General features: G+C 41.3%; 1 protein-coding gene and 1 non-coding gene across 8 annotated transcripts in view; one reads left to right on the top strand and one right to left on the bottom strand.

Moving 5' to 3' along the window:
* Hecw2 (HECT, C2 and WW domain containing E3 ubiquitin protein ligase 2) overlaps positions 1-19,989 on the top strand; it is a 388,163-nt gene that overhangs the window by 330,519 nt on the left and 37,655 nt on the right. For all 7 annotated transcript variants that reach the window (XM_006496067.2, XM_006496068.4, XM_006496066.4 and 4 more), the window contains 2 exons: positions 11,227-11,347; positions 12,830-12,943. In XM_006496067.2, the coding sequence (XP_006496130.1) occupies positions 11,227-11,347; positions 12,830-12,943 (235 nt within the window). The remainder of the gene's footprint in view (positions 1-11,226; positions 11,348-12,829; positions 12,944-19,989) is intronic.
* On the bottom strand, positions 15,021-15,092 carry Mir7681 (microRNA 7681). Its single transcript, NR_106149.1, has one exon. It is a non-coding gene; the product is annotated as a microRNA 7681 (primary transcript).

The raw sequence follows: 19,989 nt of genomic DNA, 5'->3' as shown, positions 1-19,989 counted from the left end.
GAGTCGATCTTTACAAATGATTTTTTTACCGAAGGTAGCCATGATGTTGACAGAATATCAACTATATCTTTTTACAGGCAATGTGTTATTTACACTATTTCAGTAGAAAATCAAACTTCGGTTGTGACACTGAAAGCTACTATGCTCTTTGATGTATTAACTTGTGTTCTCACACATTGCTCTGATAATAAAGCTACAGTCTAATTGAATACCACAAACAGGAAAAGCTCTATTAATCTGTCTGTGTAACACAGATTTATTGAGCATCCAACTGTGATGCAAGTGCTGAGTTAGAGCATGGCCGTGTGAAATGAATACTACAGTCTCTGCTTTTGACGGGTTCACTGTGAAGCAGTGAGGCAGTGGTGAGTCTATAGCTCAGTGGTCAGTGCCCTGATGGCAAGACATCTGGGAACATGGGTGTGGGAACACTTGTTTAAGGAAGACTAAGATAGCAGGGGTGAGGGAACCTTGAAGGATGACTGAATAGAAATTTGCTAGGTGGGGCTTGAAGTTTAGCTGGATGGTAAGGAACTTGCCTAGCCCTGGGATTGGTTCCCAGGACTAGGTGAAGGGGAAAAAAAAGATCTCAAAAAGACCAAACTGGCAAACAAAAATCAGAACTGGAAGTTTCCCAAATGGGCCAAAGGCAGAAGGACACTCTGGATAAAAGGGCAGCATAGGCTGAGGAGACAGTGGGATTCTGAGGAGAAAGAATAGAAACGAAAGGCAGTTCTGAAGATTCAGGTTGGAAATTTAGGCCAGAGTAGTGGTCACTGAGGTCTTCTGTTGTGATCATAAAAAATAAAGAAATATTAAGATACGTCCTATGGAGGTGTGGTGAGGTATGGGGGCAGGGGGTGCCTCGGTGGGCCCATGTCAAGGCATCCCTTCCCCCTGAGAGACCAGCCACAAGAGATGGTATAGCATAGAGTTTATTCAGGGTGTGAGGAGGGGAGTTAAGAGAGTAGTAGAGAGAGAGAAAGGCAGGCAGAGAGAAGGAAAAGAGTAGAGAAGTAGAGGCCAGCCATGGCCATGTGGAGAAGGGGACGCAGGGAATGGGGAGAGAGAGGGAGCAAGGGGGAAGGAGAGAGAGGAGTAAGAGAACAAGAGAGAGAGGAGGGGGCAAACAGCTCCTCTGATAGTGGACCAGGCCTACCTGGCTGTTGCCAGGTAACTGTGGGGTGGAGCTTAGACAGAATCCTAACATTTTCTATGTGACCTGTTCCAGCATAGACCCTGACTTGGGAAAGGTTATTAATAATGTCATGAATTTAAACCCAGTAGCCTGTCTTTGGACCTTAACTTTAGTATCTGGCTCTACTATCAATGCCTTGAAAACTGGCTTTTAGTGAAATCTCTGAAATTTTATAAAAAGAAAAATGCCAATATTAAGGATCCTATTTCATGAGAATCAGTTTGATGACAGAATCTAAGGCCCTGGAGGTAGAGAAACCATTTGAGAGGATGTTGCATTAAACATGATAAAGAGCTGGACTTGGCAGGCAGTGGTGATGGGATACAGGGATAAAGGGATGGGACATGTAACATACTGAGACTTTAGGACTGAGCCCAGCTAAGAAAAAGCCAAGGCAAATTCGAGGGTCTTCTTACCCACAATGCCCAGCAGACACTGGAACCACTTGCCAAGAAGGGAAGAAGATGTAACTTATAGAGAAATATAAAATGAGCTTGACTTGTTACATGTTTGTTTGTTTGTTTGTTTGTTTGTTTGTTTTGGAGAAATTTGGGAGCTCTCACTCCGAGATACCCAGCGTCAAGTGGAAAAATATAGTTAGAAGATATCAAAGACAGTTGGAGAGTACAGAGATTGACAGCTAAGTATTCAGTCTCGAGAACTGAAGCCTAGAGTATAGGAAGGGCTGAGAAGACGAAACAGGATGATCACAGGAGAATTCTAATATCTAAGGAGTATGCTAAGGTGGAGGATGAATAAGAGGATGGTGGGGTTTAAAGTAGAATTAGGGAATTGTTTCCAGGGGAGTCCATTTTCAAGGAGATGTGGTTAATACAGCCAGATGCTCAAAGGATTCGAAAAGAATGGAGTGCTAAAAGAGACCAGGAAATGTGAAATTCATAAGGTTAAAAATTATCTTTACCAAAGCAGGCTCAATAAAGTAGTAGATGATACCTTGGACTGTGCCAGGTACAATATGCTAAGTGCCTGCTGCATGATGCTAAGTGAATCCCACAAGTGTAGAATGCTCTTTTTAGAAAGTATAGTTGTCACAGAAACAAATCTGGACAGTAGTCAGAAACAGAAAATTGAAGGGAGGGAGGGAGAAAGGGATGGAGGGAGGGAAGGAAGGAAGGAGGGAGGAGAGAGGGAGAGAAGGAAGGAAGGAAGGAAGGAAGGAAGGAAGGAAGGAAGGAAGGACAGACGGACAGACTGTCTGCTGGGGAAGTGAACCTGTATGAACACAAGTCTCAGCGTGATGTTGATCAAGACAAAGCAGCACCATGGCTGCCTTCCAGCTCTTGCAAGGCAGCACACCACAGGCAAAGGCTCAGATCAGCATTTGGAGCAGTTAGACCCATGGATGACACATGAAAGGAAATAGGTATCTGCCACTACAGATAAGTTTAAAGGTGTAGGGAGAAGGTCAGAATTCACAGTTGGCCTCAATGAATGCCTTTACCAATGGAGAGACTTTGGATAGTTTATCTCCTGTTAGAAATGTAAGTTTCCTTTCTTAAATAAAATGGAGGTAGTAATAATCATGTCCCCTCTCATGTTTTTTTTGGGGGGGTGGGGGGTGGCTTGCGTGCATCCACCTCCCAAACCATTTATCATTGGCAAACATGATCCATTTCCTTTTGACTTGTGAGCTTGGCTGGCTTAGGCAGTGAATTATTCAGAGGCCTTTGTCTTTGATAGGATGCATGCTAACTTTTTTTTAGTGGTTGTCTCTGCCTTGCTGTCTTATGATTATAAAGTAGATCCATGTGGAATTCTGCTCATGCCAGCCACAGCCCCTTTCTTCTAAGCTTTTTCCATAGTTCTTCCTCCCTGAGAAAAACATTGGCCACCAGATACTGTCTTCTGAACTCTACATAAGAAGTTTTCTCTTGAAGGCTGTCTGGGCAGTCTTTAATTCTAAATGGCGACAAAGTTCACCTCGTCATTGAGCATCACAGATACACAGGAGTAATTCATGGCAATGATATAGTGCATTCTGGAAACTCAAGAATTCAGTATTTTCCAACGACATGAGTAATGCGGCCATATCTAAATTGCTAGCAGTGTTTGTGGTGGTTTTAATTTGCAGGAAAAATTATCTCCATATTCTTGGCCTGCTATATCTCAACAGGCTGGCTCTGTTTGATGTTGAGACTGGGACATACTGCCTGATAGGAGTGGAAGCAACTGTAAGTGGCTCCACATGAGAAGAGGCAGTCCTCACTAACCTCATTTCCCCTGTGGAGGAATCCATTTCTGAAAATGGTTTCTGCGTCTACCAGCGTCTTTGCTGGCTGTGTAAATTCAACATTTCAGAAATAATTTTTTTGAGAGGTCTGGGTTTTTCCTTGTGACTAGAATTTCATTGAGAATGATAGTGTGAAAATTATGACAATAATAAAATTTAATGATCTTCGGTCTGAGTGCCTAGGAACCTGATAATCTTTCCATACTTTGCCTCATTCCAGGCACATTTGCATGTTTTTCAAGAGAAAACGGGCTTTGGAAATTTTGACTCACTGCTTTCTGCAGCTGTGAGAGTGTGCACCTAAAACTTGTCAAAATTTTGGAATGTGAAGGTTTATTTTCTAGGGCCACTATAATGCCAATCTAATCTCAGCTGTGTCCGAAGGAAATGACCTCTGCAAATACCATATAGTTCACTATGGCAAATAAGAAACTAGGCACTTTGTCTAGGGCACATCTCTAGGCCATGTCCCCCAATTTATCTCATATATTAGAGGCAGAGTTTCTGAGTGCATTTTCTGGGTGACTTATGATGTCAATGGCATGAGAATTGTTTAACACCACTTTTATTGGCAAATTTCATGCATATTATTTTTCTCCTTGTTTTCAGAATCATGGCACATTGAGGTGCTGTATGGTGTGGTGGGGGGGCAGGGTTGGGTGTGATCATCGTGTCTGAGTGTGGCTTAGAACTGTGGTCACTTCCCTAGACCTGGAGTAGTTGGAGCTACACGCAGCGTGAGATTGTGCACTCACAGCACTGAGGAGTCTCCTGCGTGCTCACCAAGGTTGTCTGTAGTTGAACCAATTTAACCTTATCCCATCTTTCAAATGAATGAGACTCAGACTATGGCTGTTGACAATGTCTGGGGTGGAGGGTGCCCCCTAATCTACTTTCCTAACTGCTGGACTGACTACTTCTCCAGCAGTGTACCCACATACTTGCTGTTTCTCCTGGTCATGTGACCCTGGTCCATCTCCTCTCATGGTGGCTCTCTCCTGTGCCTTTCTTCTCTCCTTCTACCCAATACCCACAAGCAGGTGACTAAAAATCTGCCTACGCTATTCTCTCCAATAGTTGGCTATAGACATTTTTTATTCAACCAATAGTTTTACAGTAAGGAGCAAGGTTTACACAACAAAAGCTGGTATATGCGAGAATTCCTTCATCTTGAGGCAGCTAGACATCATGATGCATAGAAACAGACCAAACCTCAACAGTTTGGTCAGTGCAATGGACCATGAGAAGGGTTTACCTCCCCCAAAGGATCTTTTCCTCACAAGGAGACTCAGGTCTTTCTTACCTCCTTCGCCTCTTAGGAGCATCTCTTCTTTACTCTTTCCCTCTCAGCTCAGCACTTCTATGATTGAGAGAGAGAGAGAGAGAGAGAGAGAGATCACATCCACCAGTGTCTTCCTCTGAGTCCCTCTAGTACTCTCATCTCCCTCCTCCCAGATTCAAGTCTTTTTATTTTTGTTATTAATAATCCCTGAGTTCAGTTAGTGTAGATTTTTTTTGTTATTAATATTTTTGTCCTCACCACTAGTACTGTCTGGATAGGGTGTCTGTTATTGGCATTCCCTTCAGTGTTACCCTTTTTAATAAGTTAATTCTTGGCCAAGTCTGAAATAACCAAGTTGTTTTCAGTAAATGATGTAAGCCAAGCCTGATGACTCAGACCTGTAATCTCAGCACTATAGAGGCAAAGGCAAGAAGATGGCAAGTTAAAGACCTACTTGAGCTTCAGAGTTAGTTCAAAGCTAGGCTGTGCAACTTAGTGAGATCTTGTCTGAATTAAAAAACAAAAAAATAGGTTGAGTACACAGCTCAATGGTCAGTTATTTGTCTGACACATGTATGAAGCCCCATGTTTATTCCCCAGGACAAAAACTATGAACAAATATACACATTTAGGTAAGTAGTATGTACGTGAACATCCACAGATCTAGGACGCCTGCTGCTCTTAGAAAATAGGGTATAGATATGAGGACTTGCACATCTGTGCTTTGTCCAAGTTATCTCCATGATGCTCCCTGCTTAACATACTGTTGTATTATGTTCCAGTAGATGAAGCTGTCCAGAAGTTATTGTAATGCTTATTGGCTTGTTCTTCATTAATAATGGGAAATTGAAGAGGAAATGCTGTGTGTGTGTGTGTGTGTGTGTGTGTGTGTGTGTGTGTGTGTGTGTGTGTGAATAGAAAGGAAACCAGGGAAGAAGTGGACAGAGGCCTGGAGTTGTATAGTCAAAATTCAACTCCATTCCTAGCAGAGCATAAAGCCAGAAGCAGAAAAACATAGACTTCTCTAGATTTTGATGCCAACATTTTTCAAGTGTCATCTGAGATTATTTTGTCAGATAAAATTCAATAGCTGGTTATTATGCAATGTTGTGACAGTGTATGGAAAATGCATACATACTATGACAGTTTTTAAGATCTACCTAGCAGTGATAAAGACTAACAGCCCTAATAGCTGTTACCAAAAATAAAAAATAAATAAATAAATTTAAAAATCTGCAAATAGTTAATATAGTACCAGGCATCCAGGAAGTCCATTCTCTATTTGTTCACTTCCTAGAAGCAACTGACTTTTTTCCATGTGATTCCCTTTGGGAAAACTCTAAAGACTGTGAGAATATTCTCTGAGAGAGAGGACCTTCGATTGTGGTTGTGGTTCCCTATGCATTTCTATCAGCTCAGTCTTCCAAGAACATTTTTTGGTTTCTAGAGCCAATATAACCTCATTCCTTCCCTGGAAGCTCTTCAGTTGGGCCTGACTTGTATTAACTATATGACAGCTGGTATTGGGTACTGCGGCTCGTACCTATAATCCCAGACCCAGGAAGGGAGAGGCAGGAAAGCCTGTGCTATATAGCAAGACTGTCTGTCTACCCCACCCACTCTCTCCTTTATGCCTTCAAATAGTTTTATTTTGACCATAAACATTTTTATAAGTTATGCTACACAATAAATATATCAGAGAAATTTCTATACTATTTTAAGATTTTACTCTAATAACACTATCCTTTCCCACAACAAAATTAACCTCTCAGAATCAGTAAGGCTAATGTTATTCAAAACGATAGGTGGTCAAAATTCTGTTCATACTTTAAAATAGGGAACACAGCTTTATAGCTAACACTGAAATAACTCCCATGAAGCAGCTGTAGTCTGTTTCCAACATTTGATACTTAGCTCCTTGAGTCCATATTAAAGCCAGATTAACCATTAGAATTATATACATTTCAATATTAATTCCATTGAGAAACCATCAGTGCTATCCTAAACTGAAAGATGAAGTCCTACCAATCAGAGTCTGCCCAGGAGTCCATCCTTATCTGGCCACATTTCCTAATTTGCCTCCCAGTTAGTTCCTGTTGCTCCTGAATTGCCTATCTCATCTCCTGGCTCACAAGAGAATCCATCTTCTACCACTAAACTTTCAGACTCTACTTCATATTCCTCCAAAAACTTTCCATCAGGCTACACCTTGTTCCTGTCTCTCTTAGTAAGTTTCTTAAGTACAGATTCTCATCTGTGTGTGGTGACCCCTGCCTAGAACCCCTGCACTTGAAACGTATGAGAAGGAGTTCAGGCAATGCCTGGTTACAGAGTGAGTTTTGAAGCCATTCTGGGCTACGTGAGGTTTAAAAATATAATTTACTGTATTTTAAAGAAAAGTGTATGAGGTTTATTTTTTTTACAGTAGAAATTTTTAGCAAAGGGATGTTTGCCTTGAACCATTTCTGTTACCAGACTCTATTGTTAAGTCCCTTACCTAAAATATAAGTGGAGATAGGGCTGACTTTTGATTCACTTGTATTGAGAGTGGATGAATGCATTGCAGGATTTTCGAGAGCCTTTTGGGCATCTCAAACTACACAGCCATGGTGTATAAGCTACTTCTTAATGTACTCAACGGAAAGGCTGGTGTTTCTTTTTGAGTATGTAAAGCGTTTTTATTCAGTCCTTGGTCTTCATTTGCTGTTTTCCACTGATGACTGTTGTTGATGTTGATTCACTATGGCTACTTTCTGGGTTGTTTAGGCTACTAGTCTAGATCTCACAGCTTTCTTGGGTTTCCTGAATCGTGCCCTGTCTTGGCCCGAGTCCATCCAACAGCAGCTGTGCGTTCCTGTGGTTCATGTCTTTTTGTGGTGCAGATGACTTCTTCAAGCGCACAGGCAGCCGTTGCCTTGTGTCAGCCCCTGGATGCTGCCCACGTGTCTCACTGGTCGGACTTGAGCTTCCTGTAATTCCTCAGTGTGGAATGATTCCTCATTGTGGCTGAGTTTTGGACTCACCTGAACAGCTGTAGAAAACACTTAGGTCTGGGTCTTATCTCCACCAGGTTCTGATGTAATGGTTTTGGGTGTGGACTGGGCTTTGGAATTTTTTAAAGTTCCTATGAGATTCTGATATGTGCTCAATGTTGAGAGCCACTGCTTGAGTCTCTTGTGTCCTGGAGTTTATTTTTAAGGCTGAATTTATTTGTTTTCTTTAACTCTTAGCTCTTTGAACAAAAGGTTTATATCTCCCTAGACAAGCCTCCAGATAGATTACTGATCAGGAGTCTTGTGACTAAAGCTCCAATATGTCTGTCTATGTATTGAGTATGTATATAGATGACTCATCGAGGGCTTCTTATAACACATACTGCACAGTGTCATGCATACTAGCTCAATTCATCCAGGGGAATTGACTGATCTCCTATGCAGAGACTGGAGGTATCCTATTTAGTGTCTAGAGTACCCATTAACTGTCATATCCAACTCAATATTTACACAGCTTCCTGTGTCCCTGGCCACCAACATCATTCCCCATACTGCTTTTAGCATCCAGTAGACCTGGTCAATAGGACTTGGACAGGAAACTGCTTCCTCATTTTCCTCAATAGCAAAGCAATGATGGAAACCTTAATATCCACTTTATAGACTCTGTGTGAGGATTTCTCAAGATTCCCCTATGGAAAGTGCATTATTCCTAATATACACCAGGTTCTTATCAAGCAATCGCTATCGTTATTATTAAGAAACTCTGTTATCGTAAGAGCTTCCCATTCCTGCCCCTTGCTTTTCTACTGGTACTAATTTGTATTTCTCATGGTTGGTGTTCCTCTGAGTCACCACACTCCTGACTCGTTCTTATCCCCTCAGGCCTCGCTTGCTATATAAACTCTGAACTGCTTCTCCACCCTTCAGTCTCTCTTCCTCTTTCCCACCCTTAATCTGCCCTACACCCTCAATGAAAATTCCTCCAATAAAATTCCACTTTGCATTTTCTCCTTTTCTTTAATCCACATTCTGTAACGGTGCCCTGCTCCCGCCCCACATTCTGTAGAAGTTAGGTCAGGTTCTTCCTCCTAGCTCTATGCTCCCAATAATAAGACTTAGACTCAAAATATATTTACAAATACCTTGGCCATATAGCTATGCTCTTCCCTGATTAGATCATAATTTAAAATAACCCACTTGTTTTTAATCTACATTCTGTCATGTGGCCGGTTACCTGTGTTTAAGTACCACATGTGTCTGTCTCATCACATCTTATCACACTGGGACTCTCCCAGAATCCTTTCTGCCTCCCTGATGTCCCACCTCCTATTTCATCCCTAAACTGTGGGCCAAAGATTTATTATTGATAGGTGCCACATCCATACAGATACAAGATATTTTCTGCACAACATTCCCTCTTTAAATCCCTCTTCTCATTGGCTCCTTCTGACTTATTAATTTCCCTTTGTCTCTTCGGCGTGCCCACTATACTCTAGTTAATGGGGTGTCAATCTGTTGAAAATATTTTAAATATTTAGTCCAGTTCTTGTTGCTCTGCACCAGTATAAATACAGATTCTTTACTATTTACAAGTTTTGTGTTATTTCATTTCTCATTGTCAAATACTGGGCAAAAAAAACAACTTAAGGGAAGGGTGTATTCTGGCCTATGGTTCCAGGGGATACAGTACATCCTGTCTGGGAAGACATGGTGGTTGGGGCAAGCAGTGGCTGGTTAATTTGCATCCTCAATCGAACAGCAGAGGGATGGATTTCAGGTACTAAGCCCTCTTTGTACTTTTTATTCACTCCTGGACCCTAGCTCCTGGGATGGTGCCACTAACATTTAGGGTGGGTTTTCCTACCTCAGTTAACCAGACCTAGAAATTCTGTCCCAGGTGTGCCCAGAGGTTTGTTTCCATGGTGATTCTAGATCCTGTCGACTTGGCAATTAACCACTTAGGCTCCAATTAAGGCCCTCCCGGAGGCCTTTTCCATTTTAATCTCTACTCACACTCATTACGTTTCTGTAACATTGCTATTATCTTCTATACCACTAATCTCAAAAGCAAATACCTGGGAGGTCAGGCAGCCAGAGTCACTGAGAGAATAGTAGGAGTGGAGTCCAAGGAAGCAGCTGCCTATCTGCTTAAGGAGGCTCATGGCAGTTGTACGATTTCTCATAACTTTCAAGAGAAAAACATGCTTTTCTTTTACTTGAAATCTCCTAAAAATTTCAAATACTGGCAATTAATCTAAAGTTTTGTTTCTTTTTTTAATCTAGGGGCAAACAAAGTATCCTGTGAGGCTGGATAGAGCCCAGGGCTTTACGTTTCTCTCCTCTGACTTACACGTTGTGTTCCATCTAGTTTAAAAATTGACTATAACACAAAATTAGCAATAAATAACCACCTTGGGTAACTCATTTGTTAAAGAAATTTTTTCAAGGCATGATGGCTCAAGCCTTGACACACTCCTCAAATACAGGCAGGCGGATGGAAAAAGCCAAGGCCAATCCAGGCCAGCAAGCAAGATCCTATCTCAGCAAAACAAAACAAATGACAACAACAAAACCCACACATGCACACACATACACACACACACAAAGAAAGGAATCTCCTGGAACTTGTATGTTGTATAATAAACAAGACCATAATTAGCTTTCTGGTTTCTTTCATTGAATTGGGAACTCTTTTGAGAAAACCTTGTTTCTGTTGTGTCTGTGTCTGATTTCCTCTCCATCACCGTGGAGGTTAACATCCCAACATGCTACTCAGTCACCTGGGACGCACAGAGCTTCCTGTGGAAAGACGAAGAAGCCACGTTATATTTACACTATTAATAACACTTGGCCACTGAATGGCATACATACTTTCAGTTTATAGATATGGACAGTACTTGATACATTAGGAATGCAGTAAATATTAATATTATTTATTCTTTGTGCAGCTCCAAGATATATTCTTCCCACAGTTATGCATGAATTCTGTTTTTATATTAATCGTATTACCCTACAATGTAAAATAAATGTAATTTTATCTCTAAAATCATCCCTAAATATAATGCCAACCTAAAAACATTTTCATGGGGCTTCATGGAACTTTCTGTACAGTTTCTATGATATCATTTCAAAAGCAAGCAAAGATATTCCATTCTAAATAGTTATCCTTAGACATGAATAACTCTACTTGACTCATTCTGGTTTGGATGGAAAAGCGGGGGAGCATATCTGAGACCCACGTGAGTGTATTTGGCTGTTTAAACAGAATCTTTATTCTTAGTCAAAAGCTACAAACAAGATTTTTCTTAAGAACTTCCATGAACTTTGTTAAGGCTTTGTGTGTGTGTGTGTGTGTGTGTGTGTGTGTGTGTGTGTGTGTGTAGGGAGTGATATAGAAGCTGAAAGCGGTGTCTCACTTTTCTTGCTAACTTGTGGTACTTTTTCAAGGTGTTGTGGATTGAACAGGGCATAGATCCAAGTTGTTCTTTTGTGGTTGCAACAGGTACTCAGCGTGCCAATGCCCGGGCTCCAGCCCCTTACAAGAGAGATTTTGAAGCCAAACTAAGGAACTTTTACAGGAAGTTAGAAACTAAAGGATACGGACAAGGCCCAGGAAAATTAAAGTAAGTAGAAATGACTCAAACCACATGATTTATAGATGGTGAATTGATAGGAAACAGTTGGGAGTTTGGAAAATTGGTTGTCACATGAGTCTTATTTTAATGGGCAGTATTATTTTGGAATTTATAAATTACACTGTAACAATGCAAAATGTTGCTCAGGAATAAAGCCTTACTAAGGTTTCCAATCAAGGTAGGACTGTATAAAACTATAGGCAAATTAAAGGTGGTTATTTTTTCTCCTGAGGAGTACCTCTTTGTTGGCCTGATAGCTATCACAGTATTTTATTCTTCACGTTACTAGTTCCTGGGCCAACATTAGTGCAGAATAATGGTCAGCTCTATTTTGTCCTGGGAAACAAACCTCACTTGTATAATAAAACCTGTCATGAATGTTGTGTCTACCTCTCTTTAGCTACCTCTCTTGCTTGTCCAGGGTTCATTTCATCCACAGGAACACCTCTTACCCTCCTTCCTACCTTAGTCCTATCCCATGTTCCAACTTGAGCTCACTAGCAGAGAAAGTCACCTTGTACGTTGAGTGCTCAAGGGAGGACCAGCCCCTGCGCTCACTGCCCCAGGCACAGGAAAGTCAATTCAACTTTCATGGACCTCCAAAGACATCGGCCCAGCCCAAATTCCATCTCTCTGAACTGGGCTTTTTCTCATACTTGAATTACTAAGATCTTCTTCTGTAAATTCCAGCTCCCAGTCATTTCTTTGTCATTACTGTTGAGATGAGGTTAGATTGATATCTGTAGAGGATGGCAGCAGACGTCATCACAATAGACTGCCATATGTACCACTCATTTCATCTACCCCTTAGGGAAATTTCAAGATTCACTTCATTTCAAACTTAAGTACATTTGTAAACACTTTGCTTTGCAGGACACACACACACACACACACACACACACACACACACACACACACACCCTCCTGGTTCTCACTAGACATTCAGTAATTGAATTCCATGCTTAGGTGCATTCTAGTCTTAAAGAATTACCTCATAATATTGTTCTCTCTTTAGTAAGAAACCTCTGCCTGTCTCTTATGTGTCTCTATTTTTCTGTCTATCTCTGTCTCTGCCTCTCTCTCTCTCTCTCTCTCTCTCTCTCTCTCTCTCTGTTCTCTGTGTGTGTGTGTGTGTGTGTGTGTGTGTGTGTGTGTGTGTGTGTGTGTGTGTGTTTGTGTGTGTCTTATGACTTTTTTTCCTTCTGGGAAAAATGTCTTGGCCCCTCAGAAAGGACTCATGGATTTTTTTTACAGGCCACAGGTTTGCCCATGATTTTCTTATGTAACTTCTGCTATTGCTGTTGAAGAGTTTAAGACAAATATGTATTTAAGTGCAGACAGCAATGATATTAAGCAACTTCACTCCTCACCTAGTTAATTGTGGGAAACAGAAACTAGATAACATGAAAGACAAGGAAAGGAAGTAATCTTTTAATGAACTTTTCAAATTGTGCGCCTCTTTACGGACAGGCTAATTATCCGAAGAGATCACTTGCTGGAAGATGCTTTCAATCAGATCATGGGCTACTCCAGAAAGGACCTGCAGAGGAATAAACTGTACGTCACCTTTGTCGGGGAGGAAGGGTAAGTAGAACAGAGAAGTGGTCTGTGCAACGCAAGCTGTGGCTACAGAGCGGATGTTTCTCCTCAGCTCTGTGGTTCCCAAAACAGGAAATCCTTCTGACAGGAAGTATTGCTCTCAGATGCTTAAACCTTTTGCCTCCCCCACCTCCTCTGGTTTTTAAATCATTTGATATCGAATTTTTAAAATTAAAGTAACTCTTACCTATAATTATTTTTTCCTCTACTAGAAGGCCAGTTCTGTTTTTTATTTTTTTTTATTTTTTTTATTTTTTTATTTTTTGTATCTATCTTTGAAAGGGGGAAATGGAACTTTGTGAGGAAGGAAACAAGGAACTGCAGTCTACGTCTTGTTTTCTACCCTGGCTCACTGAGCAGAATGTGTGTCACTTGTTAAGTAAGTCCTGGTTCGGAATCACAGACCCTGCTGCTCTTCCCACAACAACCATGCCAATGACATTGCTCCTATTCCGCGCCCCCCCACCCCTCCAGTTCTCTTCCCCTGGGCGGGGCCCTGTACCTCCCAATGTACCTCCTACTGTAAACAAACCATGTGGCATGACTCTTCCGGGAGTGTGCTCATCTAGATAAGAGTTGGGAAATGAAGGCCTGGTGCTCCCACACTGAGTCTGTGGCACCCCAGTAGACATAACACTTGCTAATGCCTTGGATACATCCCCCATGGGCCCTACTTCTTCCTATCTCAGGACTCTTGGCTCTTTGGCCTGTAGCTACTAGACTAAATTTAAAATACTATGTAGTCATCTAAGCTCTGGTTATGTTCTGTGTGACACTGTTGGCCTGGTTATCTATTTATTCAGCTGTACCGAGGAACTTTGGGCCTTGCATACATGCTAGACCAGCACCCTGAGGTAGATCCCTAACCTCTTTCTAGTTTTTGTTTTGAGAGAGGGTCTTAACAGAATGCTTAAACTGGCCTTGAGTTAATCTATAGGCCAGTGAGACCTTGAAAACTGCACTTCTCCTGTCTCCTCTTCCTTATAACCAGGGTTTCAACCCTGTGCTACCAAGCCCAGTAGTTTGGATCACTTTATGAACACCCTCTCAGTCATATCCAGTAATGAAGAAGAGTCAGGAACAACAGCAGTGATATCCAACCAATGTGGTCCTTCATCATATGATAGATAGAGTGGGGGTTTAAAGCCCAACATGACTCCCTGTCCATGGAACTAGGGAATAGCAAAATCAAGACCCAAGCCCAGGCCTTAAGTCTTTCTTCAGGTATTCTTGCAAGGTACTGGGATTTAAGAAACAGCCCCGGCTGGATTCTGGGTTTTTTTTGGTTTTTTTTTTTTTTACCTTGGAATGTTTTTAGCATTCCAGGTGGTGAGTGAACACACGAAGCTCAGGCTTGAGCTTCCCTGAGCCTTCAGCCCACTGTGACTAATGTACACATGTAAATGGACTTGTAAACTTGTGTTAGTTTGCTTAAAGACGCAGGTGCACAGTTGAAACCATGGGCAAGTGTTGTTAGCCTCTTCCCAGGTATGCAAGGGATGCCAAGCATTTCCTTACGGGACCAGTCTGCTTTGGTTGACATTATTTTTCTCTCCCAGAACTCCAGCTGCCTTCCTTTATTATAAAACCACAGGCAGGCATTTTTTTTTTTAACACATGGTCTTGCTTGGTCTTGTTCAGGCTGGCCTTGAACTCTCAAGCTGAAATGACCTGAGCCCCCCAAGAGCTGGGTCTTCCTATGTACATCAGTACTTTTAGCTTGGGCCACAGTCTTCTCAGTTCGTTGAGATGTCGTTGATCCACTTCAGAAGCCCTAGCAGTGGATACATTTGAGTAGCCACAGACGTTTGTTGAGTGCAATCATCCTGAAGTGGGCTGCCATGTTCTGATCTGATAGCATCACTTCTGAGCAGAGCTACATTCCTTCTTGTTTGATGACCACTAGTGATCAAGTGCTTCCTACCCCTGTCACTTGTCTATTTCCTGTGACACCAAAGGAAAAAAAGGAGAGAGGATGTTCTGGGAAGGGTTTCAATTATCAGAAACAATCCATTTGTCTACTCCCTCTACCCACAAGTTGTTGACACTGGGTTTCTAGGCTCTATCCTGTCAGTGCCCTTTCTGTAGTGTAGGTGTAGGTTTCTGATGCCAACAGAGAGGGCAAGGACAGGATAGAGCCCAGAAACTAGTAACCAAAGTGGGAATAATTTCAGCTACAAAATGAAGAAATATTGAACAGTAATTTTTTTTTTTTTTTTTTTTGGTTTTTGGTTTTTCAAGACAGGGTTTCTCTGTATAGCCCTGGCTGTCCTTGAACTCACTTTGTAGACCAGGCTGTCCTCGAACTCAGAAATCCACCTGCCTCTGCCTCCCAAGTGCTGGGATTAAAGGCCTGCACCACCACGCCCGGCATGAACAGTAATTTTAAGTGACTGAATACATGATCAAATGATGAAATAAATGGGAGAAAGGAAAATCTCTCCAAATAACTCGAGAATTTCATAAGGGTGAAGTGTGTAGTAACTTTTTCCCAAATAATACAGTAAGAAGGGGGGTAGCAAAGTGGGCTTGTTTTGTTAAACCTGGCAGACATTGTCTCAGTCTTAAGTCATGTTTACAGTGTGTCCTTTGAGTGAAGACAACACCTTACCAATATGAACTTCCTCCACAAATCTGTAATCATAGACAATCCACAGGAAAAACATGAGATGACAGTTGAGGGAAATTGTAAGAATCTCTCACCAGTATTGAAAATCATAGAGGACACTAAAACCAAAACAAACAAACAAACAAAAAAACCAAAAAGAGGAATTTAAGAGATGTTGTGGTGAAGAAGATACATGATGACTAAATACATTTCACTTCCTAGATGAGATTATAGAGCAGAAAAGAGATACCATGTGAAAGTGAATGAAATTGGATAAAGAATGCATTCTGTTAATAGTTATGCAGCAGTATTGCTTCCTTAACATGGCACCATTTATGACAATCACTGAACCAAGTTTTGCAAAAGAGAGTTTATTCCCAAGAAAGTGGTGCCCTGAGTCACAGATCTGTCTGCACAGCAGTAGGATTTAGATATCTTGGTGAGACAAAAAACCCAGCATGGTCTGATATAGGGAGAGGGAAGATGGGGCAGGATCCACTCCAGGCATAGATACCCTCTTCTCAGGACTCATGCTCAGGAAAAATGGTACTACTGGTGTCATCTAAAACCATCAACTAAGTCACATTGCTGAGGTTCAAGTAAACAGTTGGTCACTTCTGCTGGCTTGAGACAGACACACATGGCTCCAAGTTCCTGAAAAACAACTTAGACAACCATTGCCTCAGAGATTTTGTTGTCATAGAGTATGATGGGAGGGAGATGATGGAAGGGTACTGAGAAGCAGCTTGGCTTCTAAAGTTGATGATAAGATCAAGTGTGGCTACAGGACTTACTTGGTGTTTCCATCATTTATATTGATAAGGAATGTACTGTACAGATATGAGATAATGTATATAGGCTATGCAAGACCTGTATTTTTTTTATAAGTCAAAAAAATTCTAAAATAATGGGTTTAGCAAGTGGAAACATTTGGTCAGGATTTGGAGAGATTTAGCCTGTTCCTTTTGAGTTTCCTTGTTGCCTTGTTGTTAGATGAGTGACTTCTCTGGATTTCTGTCAGTTGTGTGTGCCTCTTCCATCACTTACAGTCAGTGGAGTACATATATAGACTTGATTTACTGCCATACAAAGAGTATCATTATTTTGTGTCAACTTTATACTACTGATGAGGGGTTAATTAATACTTTAGAGGTATTACTGATACTATCTCAATGATTTCATTTCCAATCTGACACACTCAATCTTGTTAAACCAAAGCATAAAGAAGAGTGGACCTAGTTTTAATAACAGTGCCTTTACTTGTCTTCCAAAAAAGGTGTGGATTAGCAGCTTCACAGAAACAATAACTTTGGTTTATGCCACTTCTGCACATATAACTGAAACAAAATATATAGATTGTTCTAGAAGTAAAGGAATCTGTAGAATACTGCAGATGCTATTTGAGGTAGAATTAAGGTATTTCTAATAGAAATGCCTGTCTTCAGCCATAAAAACATAAAAAACAAAAAATTATTCTTGCGCCTATTAATGTAGAGACATTAGAGCAACTTATTTCTTTATTAAAATGATTTTGTGTTAGCCTTGGCTTTTTACAAAAAGTAGATAATGTCTAAGCACTGTCTTGTCATTAGTAGTTGAGTTGGGCTAGAGCTGGGAGTTGTATTCTAGGCACTAGAATTTCCACCAAGCTTACCATGGTTATCTTGCCCTAGAAAGTTAGGGTAGGGGAGTATAGCAGTGGTAACATCACCAAAAAAGTAACCTTGCTCAAAGGTGAGGAGAAATGGTTTGTTGCCTATTTCTGATGACCCTCAGTCTGCCTAGGAGTTGCTTCTATATGGTTAATAGTATACAGTGACTGAAATGCTATATATGAGTCTTCAGTGTATCCTTTCTGTTAATTAATAATCCTAGCAACCAAAGTTCACATGGTACTAGAACTCAGGTTTTGATAAGGTATCCAGGCCTAATAGTGAAGAAATAATGTCGTAGACAAAGAGAGGATGTTTGCTCAGTGATTAGTCCACGTCTTTTTGTTTTCATGGCACTTCTGTGAAGGGCACCTTTATTTAAGAAAGAATGAATTCATTATGTGCAAAGAGCTGTCAAGATGACATCAGTCATCAGTCTTGCAAGCCACACTTAGACTAGGGAGGAGCATATGCAAATAGTTTTAGTTTGTAGCATCTTTCTTTTGAGCTCTTTCTGTATTCCCCCAGGATAGGGAGATAAAAATAGCTAGGAAAGAAAATGATCTAAGATAGTTTACTTTTCCACAGCTAATCAATTACCCAGCATGGCTCACACATAACCAGATTGGGGAGTGAGCTGGAAAGCTGTGGAACTTCAGTTGAACTTGGGCTGCTGCTTGCCCTCTTCAAGGAAGCAGCTGCATCATCTGAATCATCTTTACCTGTCAAAGAAAGATGCGCTGTAGCCAGGCTTTAGCTTGGTACCACCAAGAGCAACTTTGTCTGGTCCTATTTCCACACTTAACTCCCAGGCCTCAGAAGCTTAGCCTCACTGCTCTGATTCAAATTCAACTGTGGTTGAATCAGAAGGTGCCTAGGCCTCGTGTGCCTGGACAAGCCTGGGGTAAGAGGTAGTGTGACTTCCTGAGGCCATTGTCTGCTCTCATTTTACAGACTGCTCCTATTGGAGTATTTTGTTTTCAGTTAATTTTTGTTATACTAAGAATGGAAGAATAAAGTTAACTATTTTAACCCATGTCAGGTGCTGCTAACTCGTGATGTGCCAGGCCAGCAGCACCATGGTGGGTACAATGCTTTGTCAGCGGGTAGGGCTTGAGACACTATGGCCACTCTACTGACATCTGTGCTTACTCAGAAATGCCCTCAAATGCAGCTGCTTTGTGGCTACACACCCGTTGTCCAGAGTTTCTGTGTTTCCTTGCCAAGTCTTTAACCATGTAACCAACCTAACCGGCAAAACAGGAATGTAACAAACGATCTCTGTGATATGAGTCACATTAACTATTTATATGGACGAGGTTGCTAAGGCGTTATAGGAGCTTCGTGACTGCAGGCCCTGCTGGAACATGTTCACTGAATTTCTAAACATAGATAGAAATTGCATCCCACAACATACCCCTAAATATGCAGTTCTACATTTGGAGTTACAAACAAAGTAAAGTAGAAAGACTATCTTAGCTTTGGAGTGATTCTATCCATGCATCAAGAGTTGAAAAAGAAGGAGGAGGAGGAGGAGGAGGAGGAGGGAGGGAGGGGGAGGAGGGGTTGGGGAGGCAGGGGTGGGGAGGAGAGAAAGATTAAAAAGTTTAATAGTTCAACGTTCAACGTACTTTTGTTTCTAAAAGAGCTATTTGTTTTCTTTTCTCCTGAGGTGAGTTTTGCTTTTCAGCTCAACTCCTCAGAGAATATACTCTTGTCTTTAACCACAAGAGGAACTAGTCAGAAAGGTCATTGTTGTCTTAACAAACTTCACCATGTTAGAAGATATTACATAGTGAACTTTCTAAGCCAACTCACTTGTTTGACAGTGGTTTCAGATTGAGTCATATCTTAGGGATTGGCACCTTTTGCTCGTGGCACTGCATTAATGTACCACCATCTCAGGGTAAACTGGCTTACATTTGTTCACACTGCCAGATGCCAAATAACAATGTAAGTTATGCTGATTTTCTTCAAGTGAGCATCAGGGAGCTCTAGTCACAACTCAGCAATGTTTATAGAGCCTCTACTGAGTATCATTCTGGGAACTTATAATGCAAAAAGAAGTGTCTTAATTAGGTTTCTATTGTGGTGATGAAACACCACGATCAAAAAGCAAGTTGAGGAGGAAAAGGTTTATTTTTGCTTACACTTCCACATCACAGTTCATCATCACCACAGGAAGTCAGAATAAGAACTCAAGTAGGGCCGAATTCTGGAGGCAGGGGTTGATGCAGAGGCCCTGGAGGGTGCTGCTTACTGCCTTGCTCTCCAAGGCTTGCTCTGCCTGCTTTCTTATAGAACCCGGGATCACCAGCCCAGGGATGGCCCCACCTACAATGGGCTAGGCCCTCCCCCATCAATCGCTAATTAAGAAAATGCCTTACAGGCCCGCCTGTAGCCTAATCTTCTGGAGTTCTTTTCTTAATTGAGGTTCCTCCTCTCACATAACTTTAGCTTGCATCAAGTTGACATAAAACTGTCCAGCACAAGGGTCACTAATTTTCAGTGAGGGCAAAGTCTAAATTTATGTATAAGGAGGCCGACACACACAAGTCATCAGAATGTACTCTGATAAGTGCAGTATTATTGAAATACTTAGAGTTAAATCTTAGGGACCACTGTCTAATTTTTAATGGAAAATCCACAGTAGAGCCAACTTTGCTTATACCAGTCATCTCAAAGAAAACAGGATCATTCTATCTTTTTCCTGATGTTTCAGCTCTCTGTGATCCTGATATACTCAGGATATCTGCAATGTGGAGAGCCCA

This window comes from Mus musculus, chromosome 1, assembly GCF_000001635.26.
Source record: "Mus musculus strain C57BL/6J chromosome 1, GRCm38.p6 C57BL/6J".
NCBI lineage: Eukaryota > Metazoa > Chordata > Mammalia > Rodentia > Muridae > Mus > Mus musculus.
Note: the sequence above shows the minus strand (reverse complement) of the source record. Positions and strands in the feature narration are given on the sequence as shown.